General features: G+C 45.7%; 1 protein-coding gene across 1 annotated transcript; it reads right to left on the bottom strand.

The window, feature by feature from the left end:
- Positions 1-386: 386 nt before the first annotated feature.
- LOC108665588 lies at positions 387-10,675 on the bottom strand. The gene is made up of 9 exons (XM_047885765.1): positions 10,207-10,675; positions 8,307-8,398; positions 7,252-7,320; positions 7,148-7,189; positions 4,676-4,887; positions 2,955-3,103; positions 2,256-2,454; positions 1,325-1,515; positions 387-1,006 (listed from the first exon to the last, which is right to left on the bottom strand). The coding sequence occupies exons 1-9, from the start codon at positions 10,420-10,422 to the stop codon at positions 755-757; spliced, it is 1,422 nt and encodes a 473-aa protein (XP_047741721.1). The 5' UTR covers positions 10,423-10,675; the 3' UTR covers positions 387-754.
- Positions 10,676-16,549: the final 5,874 nt, after the last annotated feature.

Genomic DNA, 16,549 nt, shown 5'->3' with positions numbered 1-16,549 from the left:
AGTGATAGTCATGTCTACTTGGATTGATTAACAGCGGCGAGGCTTGGATGTGATTAAGCCCGCAATGTGTCTGGTAAGGGTTTATGTAGAACTTGAGGCGTTTGCCAAGTAGGAAATAATATTTTGTTGCCGTATACCAGTTGCAAATGATCAATTAATAGTTTGTAGTTACATTTTTGAGGAACAAAGATGTTTTGAGAGCAGTTGCTTGTTGTTGTTCATCACCAGTGATGTCAATATTGGTTAACAAGATATACAATCTGCTTATGTTTATTACCCGCTTCGATTGCTTGCAAATATATTGCCATGGGAAAGTATAGTTTCTACCTTTGTTAATTAAACGTATTCTCTCTCAGAGCATATATTGATCAGGAAAGGAAAAGAAATTGACAAAAGTAAACGTGTATTTTGCAGTATGCAATTTCTAATAAAATATATGAAATTCTGTTGGATGTTTTAAATATTTTATCCATGGTCTTGTTCTGTTATGCATTGGCAATATTGAAAAAGTTGCAGATGCATTAGAGGGCTCGTTCAATACTCTGTCCATTCCTACCTGGCGGAATGCCTCTGTTGGCAAATCTACCAGGTCTTAAGAAATCAACCCACATGATCTAATTGTTGCACTGTCATTTGGTACAGCTAAATACATTCAACATAAACACTGACATTGGACTAGTTCTCCACGTTATAAATTAATTGATGACCTCACCGTTGAGCCTGTCAAAGCGAGGACCTCATAAGACTTTGTTCACTACAAGTCGCTGCTCTCAACCTCTCCACTCGTGATCTTGCGACACCATTTGCGGCCCCAAGTGTCTCTGCTGTTAGGGTGCGCCACGCCGTAGTAGAGCAGCATCAGCAGGACGCTCATACCCGTCCCCCCCAGCAGAAGGCTGAAGCCCATCACGTGGTAGAGCACCTCAGGCTCGTTGGTCCACCAGATCACCGCCACCGCCGTGCACTCGATGGCGTTCAGCGCATAGTACAGCATCAGGCGAATGTACTGCGAGATTAGTACAGCATCATAAAGTGCTCGTGTACGTTGGCTGTAATATTGATTGCCCTCGTATGTAAGAGATACATTTATCTACACTTCAATTATTAGTCTATGGATGACCTGTACTTTAAACTTATGAATCAATCACATATTCGATGGTTTTCCATCGACATGCTCACTGCTCGTGCAACTCGCTGTTTACTGCGTAACTTCAAATTTTTTTTTATTCTTCTCTGGAAGAATTTGTATATAGTCGCACTCTTACCTGGCCGCATCAAGTCAAACCACACCATGGATGTGCTGCCGCCCTAGGGATGTGCTCACCTGCTGCGCCGTGGACGTGGAGACGAAGGTGAAGAGGTAGACGCCGCCGAAGTAGCCGCAGTTTGCGAGCGACAGGTTGGGGTTGTCGACGAGGATGAGCACCGTGTTGATGATCCAGCGCACCGCCGCCAGCAGCAGCACCCACTGCATCAGCACGCTGGCGAACAGCGAGTACAGCACCAGTCGTGACCCTGTACACAGCACAGCATCAACACGCTGGCGAACAGCGAGTACAGCACCAGTCGTGACCCTGTACACAGCACTGCGAGTACAGCACCAGTCGTGACCCTGTACACAGCACAGCATCAGCACGCTGGCGCACAGTGAGTACAGCACCAGTCGTGACCATGTGTAAAGCACAGCACGAGCCGTGAACTTGCGCAGCGCAAGCAAACCAGCACTGCACCAGCCGTGGCCCCGTTAACAGCACAGCCTGAAGGAGTTCACGCAACTTCGTGACACACTATTCTAAGGCGGATTGGATCATGATCATGGAAGAAGTGTTTCATCGGTGAGTGTTGTTGCAAATAATAATAATAATAAATAATAGCGCTTTCAGCGTTTATTAGGCCTGTCGCCGATTCTTAACATCGCAGAACATTCACAGCTTGTTGCGGTCTCGAACTCACAACTCGCCCATTCAAATTCTGCTGTGCTTAATTAACCGCCCGGCCTCTTGCCGATTCTGACCAGAAACTGGCGCACAGAGCTGGGATCGAACCCGCGCCTCTCTGCTCCAATCCTGATACTCTGAACTTTAACCACTGGGCCACCTCCGTACTCCATTGTTAATGATAATCATTCGGAAGTTTTCAGTGACTGTGACGTTGGTGATTTCAATAGCAATATTTTCAATTAAAAGAATCGTTAGAATTATGTTGATATTGATGAAGACGTGTGTTCTAAAGTCGTCACACATCAGGCAACTAACCAACGTTGGTGATCTGCCAGAGGTAGAAGCAGAGATACGCTAGCGGGGAGAAGTCTGCGCGCTTCTGGAAGTCTTCAAGGCTCGGCAGCGTCGGTAGAAGTGGTGAATTCTTGCGCTTCAGCTCCCGTCTGCTGGTGCGGGAGGCGACCAAGCGAGTGTTGCACGTGCTGCCTGAAACCTTGTCTGATCCGTACGACATCTGCGGCAGAGAGGAAAGAGCATGGTTGAACTAGTATAAGGTTGACCCATCAGAAGCCCACTTTTGCGGATGTAGCTCGTTGTTCGCCTGTGACGTCACTGATCTCAGTGACGTCACGGACATTAGCCAATCACCGAAATGCGATCAAACCAGTCGACCAATCAGGCATGGGAATGACGGGTTTGTTTACGTTTCTCGATCTACGTGACGTAACAAGAAGGCTGAACTGAAAGACGGAACTTCTCGTGGGTCAACCTTATATAGTTCAACCATGGGAAAGAGTACGACAACTGCGGCAGAGAGGAGACATGAGTACGACAACTACGGCAGAGAGGGGACTAGAGTAAGACAATTGCGGCTATGGGCAAATATACAATAACTGCGATCTGGAAATCAAGGTAGTGAATTTGTAAGTATTCGTACTCTCAATACTCAAGGTAAGTGAGGGAGAGAATTGCCGAAAGAGGAGATTAACCAGCACCAAGTGCTAGTGAGGTTACCTGCTTGCGGGACCGAGGCGCCTGGAGGGACAGTGTGATCTCGTAGAGACTTGCGTGGTAGGCGATTTTGGTGAGAGAAACGTAGTGCACCACACCGAGGGTGATGCTGCACGACAGCTTCGCTATTACCACACCCAAAGCGAACCCAACTGTGGTCGAGACAGATATTTCATTATTAGGTCGCGTTACGTACTGCTTCAACGATGTAGAGTTGGCGAGAGCATGACTTTTATATCAAAGTAGATCGTATAATGTGGTTCTTTGCTACCAGTCTATGGAGCCTAATCGGGCTTTACCCACATAAATCCTGCATCATAGGGCACTTACTATCAGTTCCGTCGTGTTGCCAATGCTGCTTCGTTTTTTTCGATGCTTCTTTCATTTTCAAATATCTCTTGACGAATTGATAACATAACTGGCCCAGTCAGCTTTGGCCAGATAAATTCAACAAGCGTTTTACAAGTTAATTTTAGCCGGTTAAATACAGCTCAATCCATAAAAAATTCTATGGCATAAGATCATTCAGACATTTTACGCGCGATGAACAAAACAGGAAAAATAGAAAATGCAAGTTGCATTACATGTTTGTAACAAAGGAACGAAGTTACAGCAAAGAAGCCGGAAGCTATAAAGGACAACATCACAAGGATCCAAGGTAAAACCGAGCCCGCATACGTGGGAAACGTGGCCAACGGACTGCAAAAGTAACCAGCTGCGTGTCCCGAGGTACCGCGGGTACCACACGGGGATATATTTCTCAAGGAATACAGGAACCACGCAGCGGCTCTGCAGTACAATTGATGTTAGTCTCGCTGTTCGTCGCGACGCTGCAGTCGACAATACGTGTGTGGAACATGTCGACTTCCACAAGCGCTCACATCAGGCAAACCGTTTCGGATTTTGACCACTTGTAGTATGTCCTACATGCATTCAGCATACTAAGGGAATGTTTGTTTTTCAGGATGTTTGGTGATAAGAATTGCAATTGTACCAGTATCGGCTAGTTGATGTCCCCCCGCTGTGCACTAGTGTTGGCTAGTTGATGTCCCCCAGCTCTGCACTAGTGTTGGCTAGTTGATGTCCCCCAGCTGTGCACTAGTGTTGGCTAGTTGATGTCCCCCGAGCTGTGCACTAGTGTTGGCTAGTTGATGAAGCTGTGCACTAGAGTTGGCTAGTTGATGTCCCCCAGCTGTGCACTAGTGTTGGCTAGTTGATGTCCCCCGAGCTGTGCACTGGTGTCGGCTAGTTGATGTCCCCCGAGCTGTACGCACCAAAAAGCGATGCTGGAACGCGCGGCTTCGGCCCAGGATCCCCAAGTTTGGGTCCCGGTATCGGAGGCATATTTGACAGCGACGCACCAGCGCTGCCGTAAGCAGTGCTATCTAGGACTCGTCTTAAGTTAATAATAATAATAATAGCGGTTTCAGCGTTTATAAGGCCGTAGGCCTGTCGCCGATTCTCAACGTCGCAGAACATTCACAGCATTTTGTGGTCTTGAACTCGCAACTCACCGATACAATTCTGCTCTGCTTAACCGCTCGACCTCCTCGCCGATTCTGACCAGAAACTGGCGCACAGAGCTGCGATCGAACCCGCGACTCTCTGCTCCATTCTTGGTACTCTGAACTTTACCCACTGGGCCACCCTTATTTTACCACTTTACACACTACCAACAGAACCTCCCGTTAACCCACCACCAGCAACCCTCCCCAACAACCCACCGTGCGCGATGTCCTCAGGGCGCGTCAGAAAGACCTGCGTCAGGTTCAGGACGCAAATCGGCGCGTCCTCGAGGAAGATTATGAAGAGTCTCAGCATCGCGACCTCGGCGCTCTCCGCTAAGAACTGCGTCATCAGCTGCCGCTGCCGCCGCCCGTCGCCCGCCTCCGCGGCCGCACGCGAGTTGTAGCCGTAGCGCAGCACGTGATAGTATCTGCGGGGCACGTGGGGGTACGAGGTAGTAGCTGCGGGGCACGTGAGGGTACGTGATAGTGCCTGTGGAGCATGTGGAGGTACGAGGTAGTGCCTGTGGAGCATGTGGAGGTACGTGGTAGTGCCTGTGGAGCATGTGGAGGTAAGTGATAGTGCCTGTGGAGCATGTGGAGGTACGTGGTAGTACCTGCGGAGTTCGTGGTGGTATAATAGAGGTACGTGATACAAACTGCGGGACACATGATGTTGCTATATGGGGACGTGGAAGCGTAGGAACGGGTTAATGGAGAACTACTTAGTCCAACACTGGGAAAAATTGGAATGAGTGAAAAATATGCGAGGCTCGTGAGAAGTACGTACGTGAATACTAGAGTAAAACATAGACTGGGGGATATGGAGACGGACTGGATGAGGAGCTGGAGAGGCGTACGACAAAAATGAATCCTGTCTCCGTTTCTCGTTAACGTTTACACAGAAGAGATGGCTATGAGGGTGAGGATGATGTATGTTGGTGTGCGTGTAGGCTACGAAAGGTGAAAAATGCTTCTGTATGCTGATTATGCTGTGATTATGAGTGAAAATAGCAAAGAACTACGAAGTATGCCGGACTGTGAGACTGAGTATGGGAGTAACTTCATTGTGCGATTCAGTGCGGTAAAGAGCCGAGTACTTGTTGTGAATGGATCGGTTGAGGATATGAGCAGAGTGTGGATGTTGGGAGGGAATGAGATTGTTAGGACAAATGACTATAATTAATTAGAGATGTTTGTATAATTACCAGGAGGGATGTCAGAAAAGAAAGGCTGCGAATTTAAGTAAGGCAAATCAATGGTTGGGTATACTTGGAAATGCAGCGAAAGTGAGAGCGAGCAAGAATGAAGTATTGAGTGGAGTGTGAGTGAGAGTGTAGCAGTTCCTAGTAATATGTATGGATTGGATGTGATAACATATAGTGATGATGAGCTAGATAAATTGGAATTGGTACAGAATAAAGTGGCGAGATTGGCACTAGGAGCCCCCAGGTGGACTGCGGTAGAGGCCCTGAGAGGAGACATGGGTTGAAGTACCTTTAGGGAAAGAAGAATGAGAGCAGTTTTCAGGTATAACGTGAGACTGGAGCAAATGTGCGATGAACGCTGGGCACAAAAGATGTATATGTGGAACATGAAGGTGAGTAAATGGGCACGCAGATGTTGGGCAGTAGTGCGTAAGTGTGGCATGCATGAAGCATGGGCGCGCCATGGACCGGCTGGGCCAAAAGACGGATGGGTGGTGACAGTACGGGGTGTGGTTGGGATACGTAGTGTGGGATGAAGAAGACTGGAAAAGAGAAATAAATAAGCGAGTGAAAGACTATGGGCTGAAGGTGTGGAAGCAAGGAATGGAGGGAAAGGACACTCTAAGGTCTAAGACTGTATCAGATGAAAGTGATGCCAAAATATGAATGTATGTATGATGGTAGTAGAGGTGGGGACCTTCTGTTTTGTGTTAGGGCAGGCGCGCTAGGTGTATAGGTGGAATGAGAGGAGGGAAGATAAATGTTTTATGTGTGATGGGGATGAGAAGGAAACTGTGGAGCACTTGATGGAATGTGGGGCGTATGAGAGAGCGTCAGTCTATGATGGAGATGATTCTGAATGAGAGAGGTGAGATTAACGAAGAGTGGATGGCAAGTGGATATTAACAAGCAAAGAGTGGATGGCAATAATTACGGGTCTGTCTGAGGGAGCAACTGCGGCTGTTTGAGAGTGTGAAGAGATATGTGGAAAGCGTGTGGAGGATGAGGGAGAGGAGGAGGATGATAAGAGTGGGGTCTTGAGGAATGGAGGGTTGAGAGAGAGGAGGGTGGGAAGGCGATGGAGACCGTGCCGGTACATGGTTTTGGTACATGATTTCTGTTTGTTTAGGACGTTGACATGCATCAATGAATGTTATAGTCGATTAGGATTGTAATGAATACTTTTTAATCGAACTTTTATAAACTGCTGAGTACGACGTGAACTTTTATTTCGTTTTTTTTTTATAATAAGCAAAATATTTTTATGCCGCGTGGAGGACCGACCTGACGGTCTTGATCTGAGGTCAACGCGCACCCTATACCAATATCTGCGGGGTACGCGACGGTAGATAAGGGTACGAAGTGGTGCCTGCGGACGCGGTGGTACATAAAGGTACGAGGTTGGACAAGAAGAGGCGAGCAGGAGGCTCGCCTGAGCAAGAGGCTCACCTGAGCAGGAGGCTCGCCTGAGCAAGAGGCTCACCTGAGCAGGAGGCTCACCTGAGCAACACCACCACACGCAGTACTCACCACCACACGCAGTACTCACCACCACACGCAGCACTCACCACCACACGCAGTACTCACCACTGCAGGGACTTGTACCCGGCGTAGAAGTTCGGAACCATCATGCAGAACCCGGTGAACCACGCCTGCCTGAATCATACAGCAGGACAGTGAACCAGTATCATTGTGGGTTCTATCATCGCTGTATCATTACAAGTCATACAATATATTGCTTCATTACATCATCATTTATTTATTTATATAACTATCATCATACTATCATTTATTTATTTATATCGATATCATCACAATATCATTTATTTATTTATATCACTATCATCACACTATCATTTATTATATTATTTAGCACACTATATTACCAAACAAAGCATACTTTGCAATATATTGCAGCATAGAAATGTTGGCAAATAATCTGATCAAATGAAGCAATGAATGAATGCCATCAAAGTCTAGCATGAATGATGAAGTTTGGCCTGTACGCGATATAAGTCGAAAACTATGGCGTCACAGTATCAAAGCAGAGTTTTTTTTAAACTCTTTCTCAAGTTCAATTTTAAGTCCTATTAGTAGACGAGCAAAGTATCATCATGGATAACAACATAGCATCATTAGCATATACAAGATATTGGATTAAATATCGAGTAAATGGGGAAATTAAATTGAACCGATTCTAAAAAACAGTGATTTATCACTATGTATGGCGTCACTTAGGCCGCGGTAACATTTGGCGGCGCGCAGCTTCGTGTCGCCTTAGCAACTGTTGCCAACAGCATCTCAGCTCGCACGTATATTAGGTAGTGTAAATAGTTTACACGTACTACACGTAGAGTATCCGATCTCCCATGCCTGACATGACGTACCTGATGACATGACGTACATGATGACATAACGTACCTGATGCCCTCACGTACCTGATGCCCTCACGTACCTGATGCCCTCACGTACCTGATGCCCTCACGTACCTGATGCCCTCACGTACCTGATGCCCTCACGTACCTGATGCCCTCACGTACCTGATGCCCTCACGTACCTGATGCCCTCACGTACCTGATGCCCTCACGTACCTGATGCCCTCACGTACCTGATGCCCTCACGTACCTGATGCCCTCACGTACCTGATGTCGCCATTCAAGAGGAACTCTCTGACGACGAAGCCATCGAGCAGCAGGTCAGACACGTAGAACAGCAGACACACCACCACCACCGCCTGCACGACACGACACGTCATCTCGCGCCAGTAACGTAGGCAATTGGTTCTTATGGCTGAAATTGCGCAACAAGATGAATACTTTAAGAGTAGTTCATCACAGGTTTTAATTTAGGTTGTAATATGAACAGTAAGTTCAGTTGATTATTGAATCTAAGGTGGACAAGTGATCGGTCTCTTCAGTTAACATCGGTCAGTAATACTTGCCCATAGGAGAACGCTGCAAAAGTATTTAATCCTAGCCAAAGGTGTTGCACGAGGGAACTCCTGAGCAAATTATATGGAATAGTGAGTCGGCAGTGCGGCGGCGTAGAGCGTGCAGCATCAGGCGGAGGGAGGAATACTAAACTGCGGCAGTTGCATCTTTGAAAATTTGGAATAGTATGTGTCCCTGTTGTGTTAGTAGCGGCACTGTTGCAGTACCCCTGCTACTGCAGCACCAGCAAGTGCCACCGTTGCTACTGCAGCACCAGCAAGTGCCACCGTTGCTACTGCAGCACCAGCAAGTGCCACCGTTGCTACTGCAGCACCAGCAAGTGCCACCGTTGCTACTGCAGCACCAGCAAGTGCCACCGTTGCTACTGCAGCACCAGCAAGTGCCACCGTTGCTACTGCAGCACCAGCAAGTGCCACCGTTGCTACTGCAGCACCTGCAAGTGCCACCGTTGCTACTGCAGCACCAGCAAGTGCCACCGTTACTACATGCGACTGTCAGGGTGGTAGGGGCGCTTGTACCTCGGACGTGTCCAGAATGCAGAAAGACCGACAGAAGAGTTACGAAATAGCTATATTTTTTGGTGAAAATTAGCTGGATTCGTCGCTTATTTATGTGAATTAGCCTAATTATGTGAAAAGTTTTTGATGGAAATTACGATCAAAACAAGATCATCAAACTTTATGTGTAAATCGAGATGCTTCGAATTTTTTAACGATGATAACAATAATGGCAGAATATTGAAGCTAATTCATAATTAAGAGCTCGTTAGGCGGCTCTTCATCAGAGCGGACTGCTGCTATCAGCGCGCGTTATCAGCGACCCTGATAAGAAGTGATAGCGGCCCCAGCCTGCTCTGTAGCTGCCGTGATAAGAACCGTTACTCCCTGCGGTGGCCGTAACTCCCTGCGGTGGCCGTAACTCCCTGCAGTGGCCGTAACTTTCTGTAGTGGCCGTAACTCCCTGCAGTGGCCGTAACTCCCTGCAGTGGCCGTAACTCCCTGCAGTGGCCGTAACTCCCTGCAGTGGCCGTAACTCCCTGCTGTGGCCGTAACTAGTGGCCGTAACTCCCTGCAGTGGCCGTAACTCCCTGCAGTGGCCGTAACTCCCTGCAGCGGCCGTAACTCCCTGCGGTGGCCGTAACTCCCTGCTGTGGCCGTAACTCCCTGCGGTGGCCGTAACTCCCTGCGGTGGCCGTAACTCCCTGCGGTGGCCGTAACTCCCTGCAGTGGCCGTAACTCCCTGCAGTGGCCGTAACTCCCTGCAGTGGCCGTAACTCCCTGCGGTGGCCGTAACTCCCTGCGGTGGCCGTAACTCCCTGCGGTGGCCGTAACTACCTGCAGTGGCCGTAACTCCCTGCAGTGGCCGTAACTTTCTGTAGTGGCCGTAACTCCCTGCAGTGGCCGTAACTCCCTGCAGACCTAGCCCCATCACATCCCTCCTAGCCCCTTCACATCTCTCCTAGCCCCATCACATCCCTCCTAGCTCCATCATATCCTCCCTAGCTCCATCACATCCCTCCTAGCTCCATAACACCCCCCGCTAACCCCATCACATCCCCCACAACACCCCCCTACCCCCACCACTCCCTCACCTCCCGCCAGCGCGTGAACTCCATGTGTAGTGCGGGGGGGTCGGCCTCGCTGCCCTGCCGCAGTCGCCGCGCGCCGCCAGCGAAGGCGGTGGGCGTGTCGCCCGCCTCGTCATCCGACGACTGCGGAAGCTGCGCCGCATCGTCGTCCACTTCTTCAGGCTCGCTGGGGGGCTTCAAGAAAGCCACGTGGCGGTGTTCAGAAGCCTCTACGGACATGGCTGTGGCCGTAGAGATGGCGGACCAGGGAGGTGCTTCACTGATCACTCTTCCTTATCAAGTCGAAGAGAGGTCTTGATGGCTGAGTGTAATGCGACTGTTTGCGGTTAATGCTTCAAAATTCGAAGGCTTACAACAAATACATGAGTAAAATTATTAGCATTAGCCCTAATAAACTGGTTTAAATAACATAAAAAATGACAATTATCAGACAATTGGCAAGTCAAACACCATTAATATTAGAACAAGTTATCTGGAAGTAGCAAACAAAATTACATTAATGAATAACAAGGCCGTAGCTTCCGCGACCGTAAAACATTATATACAACACACCATTTTGTATTCTAGGACTTCTGAATACAAATACTTACACGACTCACACGAGAGCATCGCAATAATTTTGATGAATTTGGTCGCGAAACTATTCGGTCAGACAATGATGCCCTTTACCTAACCCATTGTAAATGACTAAGATTCAGGAAGATGAGGGGCTCAAACATGGCTTTTTAACTGAACACTCGCAGATTGACGATAACGCAGCAATCGACCCAACAAGTACAGATATCCATTGCAATTATTATCAAACAAACAACGGAATGACATTGAAGACGGCCTGCGCGAGGCCGCCAGAACGGCAGAAGCACACGCTGAGCGGTCGGTGTTGTCGCAGCAACGGGAAACATTTTCCATGAAATTTGACGCAAGGATTTCCGGCTTTCATGCTCTGTCCCTCCTCTATTTTTCTTGCTGCGTTACCACAGCCATGGAAAAGAAATTACATTGAGGTGGAATGAAAACGAAAATTAAGTTAAAGATATTCGTTCAAGAGGCAGATCATGTCTGCATAAATGTTGATGCAAGTTTTCCAAGAAGGCGTTCGTAGTTTGATCCAGAAATGACACAGGTCGCACTACTGCAAAAGTATTATCATAAGATTGTTTACCAACCCACACAAGCCATAATTATGCCTGTTTATATTAATAGAGTGCATTAACGAACCAGTCAATTGTTTATCTCAAATTACAGGTCGCTTACGAGAGATCAAACAATGGCACGTGCTAACTTACAAGGACATTTTATTTGTCATCTCTAGGCCAGCGTACAGTTGTTTGACTGATTAATTGCAAGTAAAAGATATGCATTGAAATTTTAAATCACAAAGAACTTAGCAAGTTAAAATCTCGTCATGTATTCAATCTAATAGAGTGTCTGCGACAAGCCACGTCTCATATCAACAACTTCATCACTCCGGAGTGGCGTTGTCGGGTGGGTTCCCTGCAGCACACATGGCTGGCAGTTGAGTGCCTGCATGGGTGTTATCACGGTCTTGGTACGACAGGATACCTATAACGCCGGCCAGCAGGAGCCGATATTGCTAAAAACGAAGTAAAACTTCAGTCATGCAGGCGGAGAAATCGAACGCAAATGTGCTATTTGTCAGTTGATCTTTGTTTCTTGCACAACCGGATTGATTCGAGGTTAATCAGGTAGGAATAGTTATTGTGAATTAGAGGATTTTGAGCACGTTTTTGTCTGCTGTTAAGGTAGAATATAAATAAGCCCTCAAGTGAAAAGTGGCCAGGCATTACATCAAAAAGACTGGCAAAAGATGCCTACGCCTACGGTAATTATATAGCTGAAGGACACCATACCTTAAGGGTAAAGGACACCTCTCGTTACGACTTTTAGTTTGGCGAACGGAAGCAGTGGTCATTTGAGCGCGCTGCAATAATTGCATACGCAGTGCTGCGTTACTGCTATATATTGGTATGGCAACTGCGGCAGCGCAGTGTGGCGAGTGTGAGATTTCATTTCGTTGTAATTTTAGAGTTCAATTTGTAAGATATTTCGGTAGTCCAATATTTATTTGTGAGCTCTAAAAATTTGAGTGCAACGCGCTTTCGTAGCTAGTTAATTGATTCAGTAATTGCCAATAGCTCCTCTTTCGAATCAAAATCGATTTTCACGATGATAAAATGTTAAATTGAAAGCGACTGTAATTCGATGGTCAACCTTTGGAGAGCTTGAATATTTCAGTGAAATAAAAGAAATATATAGTGTAAATCAGTTTTGTATCCTTGACGACCGACTAATTATTATATTGAGATATTTCGCAGTCAGATCAAGCAGAAGAGCTTTAACTCGCGAACACTGGAGCTGCGAACTGAGGGTTGGGTAAATCCTGCATAGCAATTCAAGATTTAACAGCCAGACTGCCCCATCAATTTAGTAACTGCCACGTGCCATCGGGCACTATGGCAGTTTACAGGATGGTCGTGCGTCACTAAGAAAAGTATTTCGCCATGAATGAACGTGTCCTGCTGCTTCTAAGGGAGGGAAGTACCTAAAAAGTAACTGAAAGGCTGAGATGAATACTAAGCACCATATTTGCTCTGCAATAAACTCGTACTTACAGGACGAATTTTATATATTACAGGGCAACATATAGGCTAGAAGTTGCTGCATGCTCGAAATTAAAGGTTCGCAGCTAACCCTAATCGTTAGCCTAAATTCTTCATTGGCTGACTATATGCATTAATTATGCACTAATATGCATTCACACGGGTTAGTCAGAGGTGCCTTAATTACTACATCAGCGTTCAGGGACGATTAGCATGAAGGCAAGTACACGAGTTGCACCATGTGACCAGCCACGAAACTGAACCTTACAGGCTTACTGTGGTAATGATGACCGCGAGAGAATTTAACTGATATCTGAATGCTCATCAATTTTTGGGCGAGTTAAAGAAATAAATTGATTACCTATGTCACTCAACATAGTTATAAGAATATAGCCTACCGTCAACAACATATATAAGACGCACAGTATGCAGAAAAATCCGGCTAACACTAAGAATATACCAAGATAAAAAATATATCTGCTTATGCTTAACGTGTTGAAAAATAGTGAAGTCGTTGTTAGATGTAAAGAAACTCATTTCTCTAGGAAGTTGAGGTGTATCTAGCTCGGTTCACCGTTCATAAGATAGGAGAAGTGTTATCCGAGTACAGATAAACCAAATTTATCTTTCACTCACAGCCACCGATAGCTTATAAGGTAAACAGAAGCTCAATGAGAAGGCAACCGTCACGCGGCTTCTGCATCACGAATCAAAACACACCGCACCTTGTCACTTCTACTAGGTAACTGACCAGAATGGCTCTGCCGCTCTGACGGCCGGCCTCTGGCAGATTACCAACACCTCAGTGTTTACTAACGTGACCGCCCCTAGTGCCATCTAGTGGCGTTACATGAGGCTGGTGGTAGAGATGAGGCTTGTGGTAGAGAAACATAACATAACATAGTGATGTCGGCTCTGAAGTGTAGGCCTGATGTGGCCTGTCGCCGATTCTTTTCCATTTCGTGTCTTGTTCATAGATCTAAACTCTGTCTCTTATACACATCTAGNCGCGTTCATACTTGGAGCGCCAACGATGTCATCGGGGAGGCTGTTCCACATGTCGGTGATTCGAAGCGAGAAGAAATTTTGTCGCGTGGAGAAGTTGCAGCGCAATTTTTTAGCTTATATCCGTGGCCCCTGGTGTTGGTTCTTGTTTCAAATTCTAGTAACCCTTCAGGGACCTTGTATAGAATATGAGTATACTTGTATACTTCAATGAGGTCCCCACGCAGACGTCGATAACTGAGGCTTGGAAGCTTCATAATCTTCAATCTTTCTTCATAGGACTTGCCCTTCAAGCCTGGAATTATCCTTGTTGCATGTCTTTGAACATTCTCTATTAAATTTCTGTCCTTTTCGAATCTCGGTGACCACACAACGTTTCCAAACTCTTGATTCGGGCGCACGACTGCAACAAACAACTGTTTCATCGCTTCTGCATCTAGAAACTCGTATGAGCGTCTGATTAGTCCAAGAAGTTTGTTGGATGTGTTAGCTTGCGTTTCAACATGCTTAGAAAATTTCAGCTCCTTGTCAACATAAACTCCGAGATCTTTTTCCACACTAGACTTTTCAATCATTACTCTCTCGTTGCAACCATGTCTTCTCAAAGAGGAGAGGCTTTTGGTAGAGATGAGGCTTGTGGTAGAGATGAGGATTGTGGTAGAGATGAGGCTTGTGGTAGAGACAGGTGGGCAGTAGCGCGCTACATGTAGCGTCCGCTACTAGCGGCCGCTACATATTTAAGCAGCGATACGAGGTTTTGCCGCTACAGCGTTACCGCTACATTTATAGATAAAGCCTTTAGATTTTATTTAATACTATTAAATATTATTTAAAAGCCAGCATGATACATACATAATATAAATTACAGAAAAAAAACTGTACGAAAGATTTCGGTGTAATGTTGTCAACCTCAGCCCGTTACTAGTGTCAACATGTTGTTGTTACTTGTTAAGTTGTTACCAGTTACCTCTTACAGGTATTTTTTTCATGTTTCAGTTTGCTTGCAGTCATTTTTACACAGTTATTCTTATGTTTCACCTTCTTACACGGATGTCTACTTTAATCTACCAATCTCAAAAATAATCCACATATACAGTGGGGGGAAATAAATATTCGTACACTTGAAAAATCGTATTTTAATGTATGTAAGTACACAAACTTAACAGGAAAAGTGATTTAAATTATGTATAGAGACGCATAGTATTCAAAAATACTATCAAAAGAAATTAAATCTCAATGCAACAAAAAACAATGCAACATGTTCACTTTTCGGGGTGAAAAAAGTATTCGTACAAAACAATAAAGCCACATTATTTTAATTTAATACTTGGTTGAATACCCTTTATTCAGCTCAACAGACACCAGTCTATTTCTATACGTCTCGACCAATGATTTGCAGATGCTGAATCACTTTTCCTGTTAAGTTTGTGTACTTACATACATTAAAATACGATTTTTCAAGTGTACGAATATTTATTTCCCCCCACTGTATATACAAATTGGAGACTGATTTTATATATATGTGGGGAATTTTTGAGATTGGTAGATTAAAGTAGACATCCATGTAGGGAAGGCAAAACATAAAAATAACTGTAACTTTTATTTACTGCATCTAACCCATACTAGTTCGGTTAGGTTAATTGCAATAAAGTTGCATTGATATGTTTTGAAAATATTTTATTATCATTAAATGTTTATGAGTAAATCCCAATAGCAGAACAATAAATATTTAGAGATATCCAATAATTTTGGCCATTGTAGCGGCTAATGTAGCGGCGCTACATTTTACTGTAGCGGTAGCGGTAGCGCCCGCTACAATCTAGTGGGTGTAGCGGTAGCGGCCGCTACATTTCAAAGTAGCGCTGCCCAGCTCTGGTTGTGGGCGTGATGCAAGTGGGTTGTGGGTGTGATGCAAGTGGGTTGTGGGTGTGATGCAAGTGGGTTGTGGGTGTGATGCAAGTGGATTGTAGGTGTGATGCAAGTGGGTTGTGGGTGTGATGCAAGTGGGTTGTGGGTGTGATGCAAGTGGGTTGTGGGTGTGATGCAAGTGGGTTGTGGGTGTGATGCAAGTGGGGTGTTGCGTGTTGCAGACGGTGTGTAGATGTTGTGGAGCGTGTGGCGGGTGATGCTCACCAGACAACACCTGCCGATACTCGATAGCGTGTGTGGAATATGCCTGTAAAGAAACCGCAATTTGCCTATGACACATCGATAATTCCTACTATCGATGCGCTTTAAATCAATATAAAATGATGAAGAGATCAGATTACCGCATATTTGAAAAAGAGAGATTCGCTGTTGAGGTGCGTTGATACGATTTTTTTTTTGGGGAATTGTCTATAAAACCGAAACAAAGCTCGGCAAGCCCGTGCTTCAGCGGCCATTATTAACTGGATCATCAACGCTTTTGTGTGCGCCTCATTGTTAAATTAAACTAACCTGCATGTCATATACGTGGGCCATAGACAAGGAATGATCGTCAGGACGGGAAGAAAACTAGAAACTTGTGTCTTTCAGAGTAATAATAATTTGTCATACATTCTGCCTTCTATTGATCATCCGGACGGCGGACACTAGTTAGCTACCAGTAGTCATTACACGCAAAATTACGCAGTTTACCCGGAAAATCAGATCGTTTTCTTATACAGAAAACAGAAAATTTTCCTAATTTAGCCGTTACATTTGTAGTTTATTTTGATGCCGAAACATAGAAGTCACAA

This window comes from Hyalella azteca, unplaced genomic scaffold, assembly GCF_000764305.2.
Source record: "Hyalella azteca isolate HAZT.00-mixed unplaced genomic scaffold, Hazt_2.0.2 contig3061, whole genome shotgun sequence".
NCBI classification, from domain to species: domain Eukaryota; kingdom Metazoa; phylum Arthropoda; class Malacostraca; order Amphipoda; family Hyalellidae; genus Hyalella; species Hyalella azteca.
Note: the sequence above shows the minus strand (reverse complement) of the source record. Positions and strands in the feature narration are given on the sequence as shown.

Coding starts and splice junctions, on each gene's coding strand:
- LOC108665588 (XM_047885765.1), bottom strand. CDS start 10,422: ATGTCCGTAGAGGCTTCTGAACACCGCCACGTGGCTTTCTTGAAGCCC. Junction 3,104..4,675: donor CCCTGAGGACATCGCGCACG/GTGGGTTGTTGG, acceptor TCTCGACCACAG/TTGGGTTCGCTTTGGGTGTG. Junction 1,516..2,255: donor CTGGCAGATCACCAACGTTG/GTTAGTTGCCTG, acceptor TGCTGTGTACAG/GGTCACGACTGGTGCTGTAC.